General features: G+C 41.9%; 1 protein-coding gene across 3 annotated transcripts in view; it reads right to left on the bottom strand.

The window, feature by feature from the left end:
* Window positions 1–3,135: 3,135 nt before the first annotated feature.
* ATG3 (autophagy related 3) overlaps window positions 3,136–22,255 on the bottom strand; it is a 120,990-nt gene continuing 101,870 nt past the window's right edge. For 2 of the 3 annotated variants that reach the window (XM_073616263.1, XM_073616264.1), the window contains exons 10-13: window positions 21,120–21,275; window positions 9,650–9,777; window positions 7,978–8,046; window positions 3,136–3,369 (exon numbers count right to left, since the gene is read on the bottom strand). In XM_073616263.1, coding sequence (XP_073472364.1) covers window positions 3,288–3,369; window positions 7,978–8,046; window positions 9,650–9,777; window positions 21,120–21,275 — 435 coding nt within the window. In that variant the 3' untranslated portion in view covers window positions 3,136–3,287. The remainder of the gene's footprint in view (window positions 3,370–7,977; window positions 8,047–9,649; window positions 9,778–21,119; window positions 21,276–22,255) is intronic. The other variant, XM_073616265.1, reaches the window with a different exon arrangement.

Below are 22,255 nucleotides of genomic sequence, written 5' to 3' on the forward strand. Positions count from 1 at the left end.
CATTGATTGTCACAGGACCGCTCTCCTCCTCCAATCAAAAGCTACACTTGAGGAGGAGGCAGAGCGGGAGGAGGAGGAGAATGGCCAGAACAAGCTTGAGTTATTACAGGCTTCGATTTATATTAAGAGTGACACAGGAAGAACGTTGTATGAGAAAAGGCTGGCAGTAATGTTTTTAAAGTATGGCAGCACTGTCCCAGAGCCAGGAGAGGTGGGCGGTACACCCCAGGTGTCTCCCAATGGGTACCGTCCGTTCTCTCTCCCCCCCCCCCCCCCCCGTTGGCAAAAAAATAAAAAATTATATAAATATATAGGCGTATAACACGCAGGCACGGTTTACCCTCTTTTTTCAGGGTAAAAAAGTGCGTGTTATACGCCGATAAATACGTTACATCAAATTCCTATCATCTTAAACACACGTTACACACAGAAGCTAATTCTTCAGGTCAGGGAGAAGTCCCCCAACAATAAAATTGAGGCAACAAAACAGTCAAAATTGCAGCAACAGGAGCACAGGAAGAAGAAGAAGGGCCAAAGGACCCAAACACACAGATGACAACAGGAGCTGTAGCTGAAGCGGGGATCAGCAGAGGCCCAAATAACCAACTGTAGCCCATGAGAAGAACCAATGCCAAATGCTGTACAGAAACCAAACCTGGGTGGAAGAGAAGGGAGGAATCCCATAGAGGGACTGTTCTATGAGAAATGGAAGACCCGTCAATTGGCAAGGGAATGCATGGCAGGTAGTCATGGATGATGATTCTGACCCATTGATAAGACATGGTAAGTGTTTGACATGTCCTCAAAGCAGGACAAAGGGAGGGAGAATAACACAGAAGGAGATAGAAATAGCCCCAGGAAAGCAGGAAGGATTCAATTCCAGTATACTTTGTTCCTATGTAGTATAAGGAAAGGAGAGGGACACCAAGTAGAATACAGAGGAAAGCAAAGAAAAACTACTGCTGTTAGGGGTAACAGATGAGAAAGTTCCGTTCTTACAAGAGTTCTCTATAAGGGAGCGATCTGCATCCCCTCCAAAAGAAAGAAGAAATTTAGAGGTTCCCTATCTGATCAATATCAGGGGATTAGAGATGCTAGGTAATCTCTAGGTGAGAGTCTGTAGAGCAGTTTACAGACATGTGCAGGGAAACAAGCACATTAAGGGGATACTGAGGACAGACGCAATGCAATCTTTTTCAGTGTTAGGTTGGCATAGAAGTTGACCAGTGTAGGCTACATAACCCATGGTCTAAGAATCAATGCTTGTGTTCTGTACTGTACAAGTAAGATAGGATTTTGTGTTAATATACAATGCCTTGAAAAAGTATTTACACCCCTTGAAATTTTCCACATTTTGTCATGTTACAACCAAAAAACGTAATTTTGTTTTATTGGGCTTTCATGTGAGACCAACACAAAGTGGCACAGAATTGTGAAGTGGAAGGAAAATGATCAATGTTTTTTCAAAAATTGTTTCCAAATAAATATATGAAAAGTGTGGTGTGCATTTGTATTCAGCCCCCCTGAGTCAATACTTTGTAGAACCACCTTTCGCTGCAGTTAAAGCTGCAAGTCTTTTTGGGTATGTCTCTACCAGCTTTGCACATCTAGGAGAGTAAAATTTTTGCCCATTCTTCTTTGCAAAAAAGTTCAAATCTGTCAGATTGGATGGAGAGCATCTATGAACAGCAATTTTCAATTCTTGCCACAGATTCCAAATTGGATTTTATCCCAAATTGGATTTAGGTCTGGATTTTGACTGGGCCATTCAAACACATACATATGCTTGGATCTAAACCATTCCATTGTAGCTTTGGTTGTATTTTTGGGGTCGTTGTCCTGCTGGAAGGTGAACCTCTGCCCCAGTCTCAAGTCTTTTGCAGACTAACAGGTTTTCTTCTAAGATTTCCCTGTATTTGGCTCTATCCATCTTCCCATCAACTCTGACCAGTTTCTCTGTTCCTGCTGAAGAAAAGCATCCCCACAACAGGATGCTGCCACCACCATGTTTCACGGTGGGGATGGTGTGTTCAGGGTGATGTGCAGTGTTAGTTTTCCGCCACACATAGCATTTTGCTTTAAGGCTAAAAAGTTCAAACTTGGTCTCATCTGACCAGAGCACCTTCTTCCACGTTTGCCGTGTCCCCCCCATGGCTTCTCGCAAACTGCAAACGAGACTTTTTATGGCTTTTTTCCCAATAATGGCTTTCTTCTTGCCACTCTTCCATAAAGGCCAGATTTGTGAAGTGCACGACTAATAGTTGTCCTGTGGACAGATTCTCCCACCTGAGCTGTGGAACTCTGCAGCTCCTCCAGAGTTACCATGGGCCTCTTGGCTGCTTCTCTGGTTAATGCTCTCCTTGCCCGGCCTATCAGTTTAGGTTGAGGGCCATGTCTTGGTAGGTTTGCAGTTGTGTCATACTCTTTCCATTTTGAATGATGGACTGAACAGTGCTCCGTGGAATGTTCAAAGCTTGGTATACTTTTTTACAACCTAACCCTGCTTTAAAAATTCTCCACAACTTTATCCCCGACCTGTCTGGTGTGTTCCTTGGCCTTCATGATGCGGTTTGTTCACCAAGGTTCTCTAACAAACCTATGAGGGCTTCACAGAACAGCCGTATTTATACTGAGATTAAATTACACACAGGTGAACTTGATTTACTAATTAGGTGACTTCTGGCAATTGGTTCCACTCCATTTTAGTTAGGGGTATCAGAGTAAAGGGGCTGAATACAAATGCACACCACACTTTTCAGATATTTATTTGTAAAAAATGTATGTGCCACTTTGTTTGTCTATCACATAAAATCCCAATAGATTACATTTACGTTTTTGGTTGCAACACGACAAAATGTGGAAAATTTCAAGGGACTGTACACTTTAAATGTAACGGGCTGTTTACTTATTTCACTCAAAGTTTGTCCATTAACTTCTGAGAAACCCACACTAAATCAACAAGTTGGCATTGCTGCAGGTCACAGTCAGAGAAATGTGAGTGCACATAACATGACATTAGGGTTATAAAATAAAAAATTGAATGTCTGCTAATTTCTGTATTCACTTTCATCTATTTTCTAGCTAATTCTATTATAAATGAATATAAAATAAGGAGAAAAACAAAATCATACAGACTTGTTTAAATGCAGAAATTTAATCAAATAAGCATATTATACATTACAGAAATGTTGCATATTTGTATGTTTGGAAAAAAAAAAAAAAAGAAGTTTGTTTAAACGGTCATTAAAAATTGAGCTTTCACAGGATCTGGATATGGATGGTTAAAGTTACATTGTAAAATGCCGCGTGTAATCATATTCTATTGTAGGAATGACAGCCTGTACAAATTTTAGAAAAATAAGCAGGTACCTGAGAATAGATGGTTAAGGAAATGGTAGGTAAAAACTCTATGCACAGTCATTGGTATCTCCTAGTCAATGCCTTTTTTTCCAGATTCTCTATTTAGTATTTAATACAAAACAATAAAAGGTCCTTTCGCAACATGCTGCACATAAAAACTCACTGCAAAGCATCGAAAATGCATGTGTGCTCATATGCCTTTAACATGCATTTTTACATGCGTTGTGTAATGTTTTTATGCATGTTGGTATCCGTTTTCATGGCATTTGTAAGGGGACAAAATACTAACAATTTAGGTTTTATCTTTACTTTAAGTTTTGTTGCATTCACATGCATTCATGTGCATTAAGTGAAAATGCAAACAGATTGTATTTTATAGCATTGCACAAGTACACAACAATGTGGTGTGAATGAGGCACAGAAAAACACAGGTCACTGCACATGGGGTGAACAAGCCCCCTATGAGAAAGCCAATTATAGGACCTGAATAACGTGTTGGAAAAAAAAAATAAACATAGTATTCCCCCTAAAAGCTGAACTCCAGGTAAATGACCAACATTACACATGAAATGCATATTAAAGGTGCCATTTTACCTGTCAAAGGATTTGTATTTCTGTCCATCCAGTGTGTACAGTGGCGTATCCAGGGTATGGCACATATGGCAAGTGCCATGGGCACCATATGAAGTGGGCGCTCGTGAGCAGGGCCGCCAGCATTACAGATCTTTACTGAATTTAAAAATTAGAGCTTTCTAAACTTCTCCCCATTTCTACTTGCTTATGGGGGGATGCAATTACATTTTCCTGGGCCCCATCAGGTCAACATAGGGGCCTAGGAGGTAAGTGTAAAGGAGAGACTTTTTCTTTTTTTTCGGGGCGCATGTACATCATGCCGCCCTGCTACTCAATTAGTCCTGGCCGGCGGAGTTATTCGCCGCCCTGCTCCCACTCAGGTGCTGAGATGTGAGGCGGCATGCTTCTGACAAGTAACAGCCGGAGGAGAGCGTGGCTGCATGTGCCGAGCTCCATACAGATTAGGAGTGGAGACTGTTAGTCTGCAGTTGTGTCCTGACTCAGGGCTGCTGGCGCAAAGTTGTAAAAGCTGTGTGTGCCGGGAGGCTGGGATCAGAGGAATGAGGGGGAGGTAATAAAGCCGGGGTCTGACATCCCAGCACCCGGAGCGGCAGGACAAGACAAATCACAGTGACAACACTGCCCAGCTTATATGGAGCTTGGCATCCCGGGATCCCTGTAGACGTGCCTGCTCATCGCTCCCCCTCCACGGCTGAGGCTGCTCTGTGCATCGGTGGGCATTAAAGTCATGTGTGTACATAGAAAGATCCCCCACCACAGAAATATTTGACCCAGGCATAGACCGGCTAGAACTCAGCTTCCTACAGGAGGAAGAAGCTAGCAGGATCTTGGAGGCCCTGAACTGAGGACAGAGAGGGACAGAGGCTCAGGTAGGCAGTGATTGGGTCAGAGCAGGGGAGTAAAGCTTACATTCTACCTCCCAGTCACCATACAAGTCTGTATAAATGCATTCCTGTTTTGTCACAATACTCACAGTATAATTTTTCAGAGAAGATCTTTCCCCTTTAGGTTGATGTCAGGTGGAAGACTCTGTTGCTAGTGACAAAGCTTCAGTGGCAGAGAACCTTCCACCTACCTCTATGGAATTTCTTTCTCTCTGAATACTAGAGAATCTTGATCACTAGCAATGGGAGTGATTCCAGAGTGACCAACTGGCAGCCTTGTTGTGATCCTGCCGCTGGCAGTTCATTTTGGCTGGCATAAAGACGCGTGCACTGGAGGGAGTACAGCGATGGGGAGCTCTGGTGAGTGGCCGTGGTCACCAAACAAAATTTGTTAGGCCTGAAGAAGCTGAGACAGGAGCATGTCCTAGGCCTGAGCCGGGTCACAGAGAGTGAGTTACTGGCAGGAGACCTGTCACCGGCCTGTGCTAGGCATTGTGTATCATTAACATCACTTGTCTAATGTCATCAGATTATCTGTGCAGATCTGAGGAGAATGTGTTGGGGATTGACTTCACTCGCTTCAAGATTCGGGACCTGGAGACTGGCACTTTGCTCTGTGAGATCTCCAAACCCTGCTCAGGTACCTGTCATGGAGGGCGCCTTTCCTGGGGCAGGAGCAGGTCTCCTTCATACTTCAAGTAGAACTAGAGTTGTTGGATGGAGTAAGGGAGATTTATTGTTCCCAATTTGACATCCATTTGGCATTTGATATCCATTTGGGTGCGGGTGCATGTCCTTGAATGCACACTGTCTGATCGGGGGCATGTTCCTGCACCCAAACGGATATCAAGGTGAGAGCAGGGGCTGTGTTCATGCAGCTGCTGCATCCCAATTGATTTGAATTGGCCTGCCTGCCGGTGGATGTATATCTGCGTGCATCTCATGCAGTGAAAACACAGCCCTGTACACTTAAAATGTTTTTTCAGTGCTTGCCATAGGCGCCATTTTCACTAGATACGCCTCTGAGTGTGTACATAGCTCTATGAGTACATAGCACTGTCACAAAGCCCGGCCAGCCTGGTGACCTTACTTCTCTGTTGCGGTTAAACAACAAAATGAGTCCTCTCCATGCTCTCACAGAAATATGGTATACATATGTACATGTGTGCTCTGTCAGCTCAAATAGAAATACAAGGGCGATTAATCTACTCTCTATAGTGGGGAGTCCATGCATGAGAGTTCAAATGCAGCAAGAGGTGTGTAGATGGTCACAGATGGGCTGACTCTGGATGGCTGCCGGCTCATAACAAGCTAGAAGGGGCTCTGTAGACAGTAGAAACAAAGAAGAGAGCAGCGCCATCTAAGTGCAGCGTGATAAAAACATTTTAATATAGGACAGACGATTTTAAACTCACAAGATTGTAGAGATTACAGCGCATGTGAAATGGTATAGGAAGTTCATCCACTCCTGGGGGAAGGCGGTTGGCTCGCAGGTAGAGAGGCAGCTGATGTCACCGGCTGCGCTGGTGGCTCCCAACGCTTCCTGGTTCTCAGATTCGGCTCAGGGGCGGCTGGACACGTCACTTCCAGATGGAGAGAGAGTGGGGATGAGCCTGTTTCACATGCGCTGTAATTTTTACAATCTTGTGAGTTTAAAATCGTCTGTCCTATATTAAAATGTTTTTATCATGCTGCACTTAGATGGCGCTGCTCTCTTCTTTGTTTTTACTCTCCAAGCTCTCAGCCTGTGATTAGACAGTGAAGAAGCATCAACGAGGTAATCTCTTTGCTCCATCCCTTTGTCCTTATGTTCCATGTCCGCACATGTGAACTGGTAGAATGCAAATCTATTAAGGCACTCTTCAACAATCACACTTCGAAGAATTTATCTTTGTTGGTCAGATAGTGCTGGAAGGAGACGGTATCAATAATGTAACTTTCTGTGTCTAACGTTAGTCTTGTATATTTGTTAAATTTATTTAAAAAGTTGAGGACATTCCCTGCATAACATGCATTGTAAATGGTAATTAGACAGAAGACATATAATTTAATTACCTCCTGCCTGCCGTATAGTAAAATAACAGCAAGCGTGATCTCCTCTTGATCTGGGGCGACGTCATATGACGTCACTACTATCGCGTGCCCGATGACTCAGCTCCTTAACCTTGTGCTTGGCTGTATCCAATTACAGTGGATCACATGTAAACACGGAAGTGCCGTTTTCCGGCTTTCCTCTCTTCACACTCTGTCAGTGTGAGGCGAGAAGAGCCAATCAGTGGCATCTCCTTGCAGCAGAGTGTGTAGAGGTAATCAGGGCACTGATTATCAATGTAGCCCCAGCAGTGCACCTAATCGGTGCCCTTCAGTGCCGCCTAATCAGTGTCCATTAGTGCAGCCCCATCAGCGCACAGCAGTGAATGAGAAAAATTACTTATTTACAAAATGTACTGACAAACTAAGAAAACGTTTTTTTTTTTATTCAAAATTTTCAGTCTTTTTTTGTTTTTAGCAAAAAATAAAAAACCCAGCTGTGATTAAATATCAACAAAAGAAAGCTCTATTTGTGGGAAGAAAATGATAAAAAATTAATTTGGGTACAGTGTTGCATGACCGCACAATTGTCATTCAAAGTGTGACAGCACTGAAAGCTGAAAATTGGTCTGGAAAAATGGGCAAGAAGGGTGTGAAAGTGACCAGTATTGAAGGGGTTAAAGAGTAACTCCACTTTTGTTGAAAAAAAAAAAAAAAACACCCTTTGGATAATTAATGTACACTTCAGGGATTTTTACCAACTTTGTAGCAGATTCCAACATTTTTGTGTGAAGAAATAGCTCTCTTTTTTGGACCAGGATGATTGCAGTCCAATTTTAAATGAGTAACTGATTTGTTACAAACAGCTGGTGCATTTTTATGTTCTAATGAGGAAAGCTGCAGTGTCTGTATCCCTTTAGGAGGTATCTTACCAAAACTTAAAGTGAAACTAAAGTTCTGCTGTAAGAAACAGCAAGCAGGCAGGCTTTTTATTGCAGAAGACAAATGCACTGGCCCTTCTGCAATATAGTGCCCCTACCTGCCCACTTGCTCTCTTCCCTGGCGCTGTAAAGTGAGATGCACATATAGAAACATGAACAAAGGATACATATGAACTCCCAGCTCTCCTCCGCCTTCTGCGACTGTCTCAATTATCTTCTTCATTACCTCTGCATGCCTAAAAGTAAAAGAGTAAACAGTAGGTGTATTTATGGAGATGGCATTAAAATTAGGAATATACTGTATGTGCGTTTATATACACATGTAATACAATATAAACATTTTTGAATAGGTAACATTTCACTTGATCTGAGGCATACAACCAAGGTTGTTAGGCCATTCAGAAATGGCCCAGCATTGAAGTAAAGCGTACATGTAAGAAGATAAAAGATATTAAACCAACCTTATCTTCTGATGGTATTCACCACCCAGTGCATGCAGACTCCACCAAAAACATCACATTTGCCTTTTCTGTGCACTAGAAGTCCCAAGCAGTGCTACATGAAATTCACCTTTCAAGTATGATCATATTCAAAAGTGCAACAAGGGCAACTCCCCATTTACTGCATTGTAGGTTGTGGTGTCTTCTGAAAACCCAAGGTCTGCTTGTAAAGATTTGAATCTCCATTGGCACAGCAAAGACATTCTGAAATTAACAGCTACAGTCTCTGCTAGTACCTTTAAGGCGACTGTAAAGACATGTTTTTTTTTATTTTTTTGAAAAGGAAAGAAAAAAAAAAAAAAAAAAAGGGGGTTACACTTACCCACTCTGTGCAATGTTATTGCACACAGCGGCCCCTTACCTCCTCTTCTGGAGTCTCCAGACAGTACTGTCCGCTCCTCTCCTGCATGTGGCCCCCATAGCAAGCTGCTTGCTATGGCAGCAAACATGCGGGCACACTCCTGAGCCATGCTCAGACACACACAGCACAACTTGGCCCCGCCCCATGCTAACAGGATTTCACTGGCAGTAGCAAGAGCCAATGGCTGACACTGCTCTCAATCTGTCTTGTAAGACCAGCGCTGTTGCAGATGGGCACAGCGCTGGATTGAGAGAGGGCTCAGATAAATGTTGTGGGGGAAGGGAGAGAGAGAGTAATAGGTAGTGGGCCATTTTTTACCTTGATGCAGGGAAAGCATCAAGGTAAAAAAATTATTTGACTTTAGAACCACTTTAAAACTGAAGGCTGAGGCAATAAGTAGGATTCTAATCACATTAGGGTACTACATAGGCTACAATATGCTGGGTTAAAATTATGTGTAAAGTCATATTTTAGTTTTGGCTTTAAGGATAAGGAATGGCTAAGTCCCCAGTTAAGTATTCATTTTTTTCTGCTGTCTGTATCGGATTCAGGAGATTTTCCCTCACTCCAATTAGAGGTAAAAAAAAAAAAAAAAAAAACAGAAAGAGAGAGAAGTTCTCTCCTAAGTAAGGGAAATCTTCTTTTAGACAGTTGCCACCAAAACAAGATTTGGTCTGTTTCAGTTGCAACCCAAAACTAAGACAACAATATAAACCTGATCAGTGGTTCTAACCGCTTGCCAGTCTTGAGAGGGTTTTGATGAACTAAGAGGGTTAAAAAGACTACTAAAGGCATATTTATAAAGCAGTGAATGTGACTCTGCAAACATTTACTGCAGGTGATTCAATCACTAACGGATAACAAAAGCACCAGGAAGATACACCTGCAGTAAATGTCACATTCACTGCATTAGAAATATACTTTGTTCACCTACAACCAATATCCACTAGAGGCTGATACACAACAAGAAATAAATACCTGCATGGGTGTACAGAACACATTGCTGGAGGTGGGAGGTTAGGGTGGTTCTCGATGGTCACAGTTTTCTTCACATGGTCTTGGCTAATATCTTCATACATGTGTTCTACGGTCAATGGTTTACGTTGCTTAAAAAAAAAAATGCAACAACATTTGGTTAGTAAATTTCAGATGGTTATTTAAAGAAAAGTGCTATACTCAGAAATCTAACCTCAACATGAAAAAATCTTTGCGTATCAAAAAAGGTTATTATTTAACCTATTCCCACAAATAATAATGAATATGATAGAGAATGTTAGAGGGGAAAAAAACTGAATTCAAAATGAATAAGACAATGAGACAATTATTTAAGAACCAAGAGTTATAACTGGAGCATTAGTTGCAAGCTAAGCCTAATGGGGCGTACACACGGTCGGACTTTTCAGCTACAAAAGTCCGACAGCCTGTCCGACAGACTTTCGACGGACTTTCAACGGACTTGCGGCGGACTTTCTAACGAACAGACTTGCCTACACACGATCACACAAAAGTCCGTCGAATTCTTACGTGATGACGTACACCGGACTAAAATAAGGAAGTTGATAGCCAGTAGCCAATAGCTGCCCTAGCATGGGTTTTTGTCCGTCAGACTAGCATACAGACGAGCGGATTTTTCGACCGGACTCGAGTCCGTCGGAAAGATTTGAAGCATGTTTCAAATCTAAAGTCCGTCGGATTTGAGGCTGAAAAAGTCAGTTGAAAGTCCGGAGAAGCCCACACAGGATCGGATTACCAGCCAGCTTTAGTCCGTCAGCGTCCGTTGGACTTTTGTAGACGAAAAGTCCGACCGTGTGTACGCGGCATAAGATAGCAAAGTCTGACAACACCTAAGCCTTATACTTGAAGTCCTAACATGAAGTCCATATGGCTACGTATGAAGAACATAGTACTCAGATGTGCAATATACCCCTCATACAAATTGCAAACAAAATCCCTTTAAAGCTTCCAGAGATGGAAGGATTAAACAGAATACAATGTTGTCGTCATCTAGGATCCTACCATTTTCAGACTGCACCCTTTGATCATTCAGTGGATGAGAGTACTTGAAATTGCTCCATTTATCCAAATGCTAGTAAAGCTACCTTCTAGTGATGTTCAGCGGCAGTCACGTGCACTTCATTAAATGAATCCACTGAACTGAGGACCTTGCTTAAAAAACCAAGATCGAATCAGTAGAATACTTGAAACCCACTTGAAAGATACAAGGATTTTATACAAAGAGCAACACAACCCCGGATTACTACAACGTGTACTCGGTTAACCCCTTCCCAATGAGCACACACGTTAGCAGCCTCACAGAAGTGGGTCTTTATCCGTGGGGCCGCATATATGTGCTGCTGTGTTTGTGCTGGGAGTGCACTGCCCAGCGCACTCCCAGCACAGAGTTCAAGGTCTCACCGAGAGCTCTGGGTCTCCTACTAACATTTGGAAACTGGGAGGCCTGGTTCCCAGTCACCTGATCACCTAGTCCCCGATTGGCTATCACTATGATCAGTCACTGTACAGCTCACCCACAAGTTTTTTTTCCCTCCTCTTAAATGGAGAAAAAGAAATATTGTAAAAAAAAAATTCTGAAAAGATAAAATACCTACATCAGGGTTTGATTTAGGTTCAATGTAATGGCTCAAAAAGGTCGTGGTCAGAGTTACAAGTCAGGGCCACTGTATTTTAGGTAGTACTAAACATAAATAAATACATTTAGTATCAATGTGTTTTAGGTAGGATATGAAAAAAAAAAAAAAAAAGGCAAAAACATGCACTATTGTATCTGGGCCCTACTATGGCACATGCACTGGAGATCAAAATTAGAGAACAACCTACAATTATAAAAAAAATTCAAGATCACTGCTTAGTCATATTTGAAATGATCTAAACAGGAGTAAAAGAGCAGTTTTGTTAAGCATATTTCAAGAGTTACATTTATTTTGAAGCACAGAATTTCTGAAAAAAAATAAAGTATTCATAAATTGTTCTGTGTGTGTGTGTGTGTGTGTGTGTGTGTGTGTGTGTGTATATAGATTACACACACACACACACACAGTATCTCACAAAAGTGAGTACACCCCTCACATTTTTGTAGATATTTTATTATATCTTTTCATGTGACAACACTAAAGAAATGACACTCTCAGGCAGGCATTCGGGACATGTGATGACTTTGATTGGCTGTCACAGCAGTCACATGATCACAAGTATGCATCGGGAGCTTTCTGGTCCCCACGGGTTACTGTGCTAGAAGCGCACAGGGGGCGCCCTTTCAGCATATAAAAGGGTTTATACATAGTTGCCATATACAGTATCTCACAAAAGTGAGTACACCGCTCACATTTTTGTAAATATTTTATTATATCTTTTCATGTGATAATACTAAAGAAATGACACTTTGCTACAATCTAAAGTAGTGAGTGTACAGCTTGTATAACAGTGTAAATTTGCAGTCCTCTCAAAATAACACACAGCCACTAATGTCTAAGCCACTGGCAACAAAAGAGTACAAAAATGTCCAAATTGGGCTCAAAGTGTCAATATTTTGTATGCCCAAAATAAATAAAATAAAATACAGGAACTAATGCGCAAAACCACAAACTAAATAGATACAAGATAGTACCAGATAAGAAGCTGCCAACATAGATCAGTGTACTCAAACAACCCCGACAGACAATGTTGATGCACTATATTTTTTGGATTTATGGCAAATTAATTATATATTGAATTAGACCTCATTTGGTCATCATAGGGTATTGCTATCATATATGCACACTGCACTTGTATGAGGAAGTTATATTTATTTATATATTTTTGTAGCACTTTGTGATTTTCCCGGATTTGGAGTTGGTACACAAGGATAGGGTAGCGCCACATATTTATCATATTTGAATATTTTGTATGGCCACCATTATTTTCCAGCATTGCCTTAACCCTCTTGGACATGGAGTTCACCAGAACTTCACAGATTGCCACTGGAGTCCTCTTCCACTCCTCCAGGATGACATCACAGAGCTGGCGGATGTTAGAGACCTTGCGCGCCTCCACCTTCCGTTTGAGGATGGCCCACAGATGCTCAAATGGGGTTTAAGTCTGGAGACATGCTTGGCCAGTCCATCACCTTTACCCTTTAGCTTCTTTAGCAAGGCAGTGGTCATCTTGCAGGTGTGTTTGGGGTTGTTTTGTTGGAATACTGCCCTGTGGCCCAGTCTCCGAAGGAAGGGGAACATGCTCTGTTACCGTAGGTCACATTACATGTTGGCATTCATGATTCCCTCAATAAACTGTAGCTCCCCAGTGCCGACAGCACTCATGCAGCCCCAGACCATGACACTCCCACCACCATGCTTGACTGTAGGCAAGACAAACCTGTCTTTGTACTCCTCACCTGGTTGCCGCCACACACGCTTGACACCATCGGAAACAAATAAGTTTGTCTTGGTCTCATCAGACCACAGGACATGGTTCCAGTAATCCACGTACTTAGTCTGCTTATCTTTAGCAAACTGTTTTCAGGCTTTCTTGTGCATCATCTTCAGAAGAGGCTTCCTTCTGGGACAACAGCCATGCAGACCAATTTGATGCAGTGTGCGGCGTATGGTCTGAGCACTGACAGATAGATCCCTCCCACCTTCAACCTTTGCAGCAATACTGGCAGCACCCATACGTCTATTTCCCAAAGACAACCCCTGGATATGACGCAGAGCATGTGCACTTAACTTCTTTGGTCGACCATGGCAAGGCCTGTTCTGAGTGTTCTTTGCCATGAGGTGCCATGTTGAACTTCCAGTGACCAGTATGGGAGAGTGAGAGCGATGACACCAAATTTAACACACCTGCTTCCCACTCACACCTGAGACCGTGTAACACTAACGAGTCACATAACACCAGGGAGGGAAAATGGCTAATTGGGCCCAATTTGGACATTTTCACTTAGGGGTGTACTCACTTTTATTGCCAGTGGTTTAGACATTAATGGCTGTGTGTTGTGTTATTTTGAGGGCACAGCAAATTTACACTGTTATACAAGCTGTACACGCACTATTGTTAAAAAAATGTGAGGGGTGTACTCACTTTTGTGAGATACTGTATATAGAGATAGATAGATAGATAGATAGATAGATAGATAGATAGATAGATAGATAGATAGATAGATAGATAGATAGATAGATAGAGCTATACTGAGTAAACTTACATTTTTTGAAAATTTGAAGAAAACATGCATCTCTACTGTTTTTCGTTTCACAAGTACTGTGGTCTATTGCAATTTAGTTACCAATCGGACCTTGAGCAAATTCTTATTATGCAATATATGTAGTAATAAGAAACAGACAAACATATCACAAAAGCAGCTAACTCTTACTGAGGGGTTAAAAGGAATCCATAATTCTACAATAAAGTAACTTTTTACCATACAGGAATAAAATATTTGTATTAATGTGAAGCTGGCCTAAAACGTAGCTGCTGTATCAGAGCTAATGAAGAGAGAAAGAGCCTCTGCTCTCATGCACATCACTGTATTGAGATTGGGCTCAGGTAGATACAAGGGGGGTTGGGGAGCTGCATGCAGAAGTTTTTTTTTTCACATTATCTTAAATGTTCTGTTTTTACAACCACTTTCAATTATCTATAAAGCCTCCCTTTCATCATTTATGTGTGCCGCCCCCCCCCCCCCCCCCCCCTCAACATTTCACTGTCTAATGACTGCTGATTGACAAGGGGTATAGATTTATCCTGAGAAGTGGATATGGTATGGGCCTAGGATCCAAGAGGGCCCCATAGGGGCTTGCAGGGACCTTGGTGTGTTTGCATTGTGGCTAGGTTAACTCAGAAACGTTTAAGACATTCACAGGTTCACTTTAAAATACACCTTCATATCTAGCTCATCTAGCTCAGGTTCACTTTAAAATACCTTCATATCCAGCTCATCTATGCCCTGCAACTGCATATATTGCACACACATCACATAGCAGAGAATTGGCCGTGTGCACTTACCCTGAATTAAATCAAGGTATGCTTTTTATGACCTCCTAAATCCCTGTAAAACATCTAGTTAACTGAAATCATTCTCCCTTTCTTAGCAATAGAAGAATCTGTTACCAGGTTATCCATCGATAAATGCAGAAAATATGAAACTAAGGTGGCTAGCTTAAAGGCCAAGTTCACCTTTTGAAAAAAAAAAAAAAAACCTCCAGCTCCTGCAGACTCTCAGGATAGCTGTCTGACCGCATCTCTAATATGGACAGGCCGTTACTTGAGAGTAGGATAATCAATGCACTAAAAGGACCCTCATCGGCACCCACGTACTTCATTAAGAACTACAAGCCGTCGGCTACAATGGATGATGGTACTTGTAGTCTACTTATTGACAGGAAACTACGAATGAATGAATGAATGAATGAATGAATGAATGAATGAATGAATGACACAGCCATGTGGGCGGATTCCCTAACAGCTGCACTTTTTTCCAATTGTGACAGTGGGTGCAGATCCTGGAACATGTTACACCCTAAAAAAGCATGAAACATGTAACAAGTTCCAAAGGTGAACTTATCCTTTAAGTTCGGAAATAAACTATCGTAAAAGATTTGAGGAAGGATCCTAACATGTTCCAAAGTTTCCATCTTTATTCGGGCTGTTCCCCATGCATCCAAATATCCTGACATTGATCATATCATAGCGTGACTCACATCACGGCAGTTGCGGAGGACGTGCCACGTGCCGTGTGCATCATTGGAGGATAGAGGCTATATACTTTGCCCCTTGTCGGGATGAGCGGGATTGGAACCTTGGCTTTGGCTCCTGGAGTGGCTTAGCCCTCTTTCCATGCCCAAAACATTGCCTGTTCTACTCCCCAGTACCCACAGATTATAACACTTTAGATGATTTATGACACAGTCTCTTTATCTTTACATATGGTTCGACATCCACAAGACCACATAGGTGATTCTGACATCACCTGTTTGTCACGGGATGGTGTCTGTCCTTTTTGTTCGATGCTATGATCAATGTCAGGATATTTGGATGCATGGGGAACAGCCCCGAAGAAGAGGTAATCTACACTGCGAAACGCATCGGCTACCCAATATACACAAGCATCTGTTCTAGCTTTTTGAAAATGAGCATTATCTTGATCAATTGTTCTATGACCAAGACTGTTTTAAACTGTATATTTTACTCTTTGTGGTTGTGCTTGCCTTATGACAAATATGCATCCTTAAAAATCCCAACCCATTTCGAGGGACAGATCTGATCGGTTTTCTCTTAATATTTTCTTTTTTATCTACCTTACTTCAGGGATGTGGATGTAATATTGTGTCACTAGAACCTGCCCATAAATATTCTTATATATATTCTACAGTGAAGACAGTCATCATCAAGTGGAGAAAATATGGCACAACAGTGACATTAACAAGAATTGGACATCCCTCCAAAGTTGATGAAAACAGGAGAAGAAAACTGGTCAGGGAGGCTGCCAAGAGGCCTACAGCAACATTAAAGGAGCTGCAGGAATATCTGACAAGTACTGGCTGTGTGGTACATGTGACAACAATCTCCCGCATTCTTCATATGTCTGGGCTATGGGGTAGAGTGGCAAGACAAAAGCCTTTCCTTATGAAGAAAAACATCTAAGCTTGGCTAAATTTTGCAAAACACATCTGAAGTCTCCCAAAAGCATGTGGGAAAATGTTTAAGGTCTGATGAAACCAAGTTTGAACTTTTTGGCCATAATTCCAAAAGATATGTTTGATGCAAAAACAACACTGCACATCACCAAAAGAACACCATACCCACAGTGAAGCGTGGTGGTGGCAGCATCATGCTTTGGGGCTGTTTTACTTTAGCTGGAACGGGGGCCTTAGTCATGATAGAGGGAAATTTGAACAAATACCAGTCAATATTAGCAGAAAACCTTCAGGCTTCTGCTAGAAAGTTGAACATGAAGAGGAACATGATCTTTCAGCATGACAATGACTCAATGCATACATCCAAGTCAACAAAGGAATAGCTTCACCAGAAGAAGATTAAAGTTTTGGAATGGCCCAGCCAGAGCTCAGACCTGAATATGATTAAAAAATCTGTGGGGTGAGCTGACAGATTTGGAGTGTTTTTGCAAAGAAGAGTGGCCAAATATTGCCAAGTCAAGATGTGCCATGCTGATAGACTCATACCCAAAAAGACTGAGTGCTGTAATAAAATCAAAAGGTGCTTTAACAAAGTATTAGTTTAACCACTTGCCGACCGTGGGATGTCCTAGGACATCCTGGGTTTGTGGGGGGTATATCTGAATGATGCCTGCAGCTAGAGGCATCATTCAGATATTGTCGTTTTCAGCCAGCGATTCCCTACACCATAAGTACAATCATAGCGGCGGGTCAACCGCTTGATCGTTCTTATGGGCAGCGAGAGGGGATGTCCCCCCCCCCCTCGCGCTGCCCTCCGGTGCTTCTACCGACTCACCTCTGAGATCGGCGAGTTGGAGGATGGATCCGCTGGCGCCAGATGTCCACCATAGAGATTTCTGGCAGACCAGATGGTCTCCTGATTCTCTATGATCGTCGGAGGCCGGGCACGATGTTATGACGTCACGCCCGGCCTCTGCATTCAAAAAAATGGCGCCGCCTCGGCTGGGAAGCCGTGATCGTTTTTTTTTAATTTTTTTTTATTTTAGGCTTCCCAGCCTAGAGGTGAGATGTGGGGTCTTATTGACCCCATATCTCACAGTAAAGAGGTCCAATCATGCCATATTCCTATTACAAGGGATGTTTACATCCCTTGTAATAGGAATAAAAGTGATCAAAATTTTTTTTTTTTTAGAAAGTGTCAAATTAAAATTTTTTAAGTAAAACTAACAACAAAATTTTTTTTTAAAGTGTCCCTGTCCCCGTGTGCTCGCACGCATAAGCGAACGCATACGCAAGTCCTGCCCACATATGAAAACGGTGTTGAAACCACACATGCGAGGTGTCGCCGTGAACGTTAGAGCGAGAGCAATAATTGTAGCCTGGACCTCCTCTGTAACTCAAAACATGTAAGCAGTAAAAAATTTTAAAGCACCGCCTATGGGGATTTTAAAGTACCGAAGTTTGGCGCCAATTCACGAGCGTGTGCAATTTTGAAGCGTGACATCTTAGGTTTCTATTTACTCTGCGCAACTTCATTTTTCACATTATGCAAACAAACTGGGCTAACTTTACTGTTTTGTTTTTTTTTTAAAGCATGAAACTGTTTTTTTTCCCCCCCAAAAAAAAACACGTTTGAAAAATTGCTGTGCAAATACCGTGCGAGATAAAAAGTTGCAATGACCGCCATTGTATTCTCTAGGGTCTCTGCTAAAAAAACCATGTATAATGTTTGGGGGTTTTGTGTAATTTTCTAGCAAAAAAATTAAGGGTGTGCACACTTATGCAACCATATTTTATTTTTTTATTTTTACTTCTCTCCACCTAAAAGATTTCAGTTTGTTGTTCAACTGAGTTGTAGTTTATAGGTCACATTAAAAGGTGGAAAAAGTTCTGAAATTATTTACACTTGTCTCATTTTTTTACATCACAGAAACCTGACACTTTAACAGGGGTCTGTAGACTTTTTATATCCTCTGTACATATAAAATTAAAAAGCCCTTCAACCCACCCCAACAAATGGGGAGAGAGAGGGGTGTATATGTACGAAGTGTGACTATCTGTACCACATAGAAAAGACCGTATACAAAATAAAGCCAAGTATTTATCTGCTTGTATTTGCTCCCACTTCCTCGTTCCTCACTTAGGTAAGGATGGAATTGTCCTCCCGCCTCTTCCACCCGAAGCCCCCTGGGATAAATGTCACACATCCTAGGAGGCTACAAGGCCAGTGTCACAGTAACATATGTCTCGTGCAGTAGAGGGTTAGCTGTGAGCCGACTCTAAAATTAACAAATTGCCGACCAGTTCCTATAGATATACGGCAGCTTTAAGAGCCTTTAAGAGCCATAGCAGGCGCGCGGTCACTGCACGGGGGGGGACCCGATGCTCGTGGTCGGCGGGCGCGATTGCCAGACCCAGGATTTGTGTGTGTAAACAAACAAATCCTGAGTAACACACAAATCCTTGTTCTGACAGGAGAGAAGAGACAGAACTGCTGTAATTACGAACAGCGATATATCTCCTCCCACAGTCAGTCAGTCGGTCCCCCCCCCCCGTTAGAAAAACTCACTAGGGAACACATTTAATCCCTTGATCGCTCCCCTAGTGTTAACCCCTTCCCTACCAGTGACATTTATACAATAATCAGTGCATTTTAATAGCATTGATCGCTGTATAAATGTCAATGGCCCCCAAAAAAGTGTCAAAAGTGATCTGTCCACCGCAATGTTGAAGTCCCGCTAAAGATCGCAGATCACTGCCATTACTAGTAAAAAAAAAAAAAAAGCCATAAATCTATCCCCTATTTCGTAGACGCTTTAACGTTTGCGCAAACCAAATCAATTTTCGCTTATTGCGATTTTTTTTACCAAAAATAGGTAGAAGAATATATTGGCCTAAACTGATGAAGAAATTTGTTTTTAATAATAAAAAATATATTGTTTTTTTCCCAAAATTGTCGGTCTTTTTTTGTTTATAGTGCAAAAAATAAAGACCACAGAGGTGATCAAATACCACCAAAAGAAAGCTTGATTTGTTGCAAAAAAAGGACATCAATTTTGTTTGGGTACAACGTCACACAACCGCGCAACTGTCAGCTAAAGCAACGCAGTGCCGTATTGCAAAAATGGCTACATAGTAAAAAAGTGCTGCACTGCATGGCCTGATAAGGATCTGTTTCATTCCCCGTGTTCCTGAGTTGACAACAATTGAAAGGTAGTAAGGCATACCTTATGTTTTTATAATGCATGCAAAAAATGTATAAGATCTAACTCTATGCTGGATGAAACAAAAAGTGTAGATATTACCAAAAGCAGCCAAATGTATTTCCGGTGTCATTTTCTAGATATCAGACCATTTTTCCTCTGTCCCTAATGCACAAGGTAACCCTTGAAAATTGTTCCATTAAACCAAAAAAAAAAAAAAAAAAAAAAAAAGACTAAAAAGTAATCTTACTGGCACACGGTAGACACCATAGGCCCCTTTCACTTGATTGTCCCGTAAAGATCCACCTGTCCGTTTTTCAGGCGGATCTGAGGCCACCCCTTGACTAGTATGGGCAGGCGGATGTCAGTAGAATTCCGACAAGGTCTGCTAAAAACGGACGGATGGCGATACCTTCGCCATCCTTCCAGCGGGGATCAACGGAGCGATATCCTAAAGTACTCTGACTTTTTGGGAAAAAAAGTAGTAGACTTGGCCCCCCCAACATGAAAGTACTCAATCCCTCAGCTATCACCACTGAGCAATAATCACTTGGCAGAAGGCCAATGGGTGTGCCGTGCCTACAATCTGCCACGTAGCTTAAGTTCATACTTTTTTTTTAGGCATGCAGTATAATTATGCCCCGTACACACGGTCGGACTTTGTTCGGACATTCCGACAACAAAATCCTAGGATTTTTTCCGACGGATGTTGGCTCAAACTTGTCTTGCATACACACGGTCACACAAAGTTGTCGGAAAATCCGATCGTTCTAAACGCGGTGACGTAAAACACGTACGTCGGGACTATAAACGGGGCAGTGGCCAATAGCTTTCATCTCTTTATTTATTCTGAGCATGCGTGGCACTTTGTCCGCCGGATTTGTGTACACACGATTGGAATTTCCGACAACGGATTTTGTTGTCGGAAAATTTTATCTCCTGCTCTCCAACTTTGTGTGTCGGAAAATCCGATGGAAAATGTCCAATGGAGCCCACACACGGTCGGAATTTCTGACAACACGCTCCGATCGGACATTTTCCATCGGAAATTCCGACCGTGTGTACGGGGCATTACACTTTACAACTTCTCTTCCATTTCCCTTATGAGATCCAGCTGAATAGTGTGCATAAAAGGTTTATGAAGTTCAAAGATTCATTATATAAATATTTGCTCCTCCACTGCAGTGATCTGTAAGATTATATGTAATCTGACATTTCTGCGATTTGTTGGCTGCACAAAGGCACTTCAAAAAACACCAGTTTTAGGATGGCCGAGATTCGAACCATGTATAGGTAGGCTGAATGTCCTGATGGATTTTACATGTGATCATAGCTAACGGCTGGTATAGCCACTTGCAATAATCACGGTATTCTCCTGGTGGGGACAGCTTCCCCCGCCCCAGGAGAACACAATGGCTCAGTGGGAGGGATTCCCTGTCTGAAAACTGCAGAAAATTCTTCTGCATTATGTGGCAGAACATCATTAAAGCATAACAAGTGTTCAGTAACAAAAATAACAGCGGTGGTTTTAAATATAAAAAGCATACACAAATACAACATCCTGCTGTAGGAACTTTAAGAATGTAACTTCATCTGCCATAATTCCCCAAGACATACCTCATCATAACCAAATAACCAAAGTCTTGGCGTTTGATAATACTTGTCATATGTGATGTACAGGTCATAAGTCCTGGTCTGTAAGATAGCATCATCACCCACAACATCAGTTTTTTGTTTGCATGCTTCTGCAATTTTTGCTGTGTCCACAGTTGCCTAATTCGAGAAGGAATAAAAAAAAAAAAGTCAAGTCCCCCATTGCAATAAATGCTAAAACAATAACGGACACAACACTTCTAAATACAATCCCCCCCCCCCCATGCACTCCGAAAAAAGCTGCAGATACACATATAGACTTATTTCATTCAGCCTACAAGCTGAACTGATTTATCATGTTCCTTTATTAACGCTAATAGCATGGATGGATGAATTAATTCCCCCAGACTGGAAATTGTTTTAGAATACCCAACAGTGTCTCCATCTGGTTGGATGAAGGCGCTGTTTAGCAGCTAATTTTCCAACAGACTCCTTCGACAAAAGTTGATTGAGCAATTGACATTTTTCAAACAGAGCAGTGCCAGCAGGTCATACACCACTTGAACCCAAGTACAAGGTGGTTACTGAATGGTGGAGGGATAGGAGCGTCAACACTCTGGAGCAAGAGAGGAAAGTTTCTCCCGCCTTTCTGAAAGAGGTCACAACTTCTTGTATGTAGTCAATGCTACTACTGTACAGTGCATTGCGGTGTCCCCAGTAGCCAGACAATTCTAGGATATGGATGATTGAATTGAACTAAGCTGGCCCACAGTGAATCAAATTTTAAGTGCAGATTTAAACTGGAACTCAAGCCAATCTTTTCTTTCTTTAATAAGAATAGTGAAAGATTAGAACCTCTATCAAGTTATTCCATCCGTAGGTATCCCCATTTGTTAGATTGATTAGTTTATATCCCAGGGAAACCAATACATTGCTGTAAGGTGAATTTTAGAGGTGCACTGAATGGAAATTTTGGTGTCGAAACCGAAAATGCAGGGCGCACTTGGCCAAAAACTTTGTTATGTTTTTGATGTGGTTTTTGAGCCACATGACCTATGAAAAACACACCATAAGCACAGTAAAATCGTGGTAAAAATCGTGTGAGTTTTTGGTGCCATTTTCAGCACCTTTTTATTTATCAGCAGAGTGCCGAAAATGAA

Source organism: Aquarana catesbeiana, linkage group LG02, assembly GCF_042186555.1.
Source record: "Aquarana catesbeiana isolate 2022-GZ linkage group LG02, ASM4218655v1, whole genome shotgun sequence".
Lineage (NCBI taxonomy): Eukaryota > Metazoa > Chordata > Amphibia > Anura > Ranidae > Aquarana > Aquarana catesbeiana.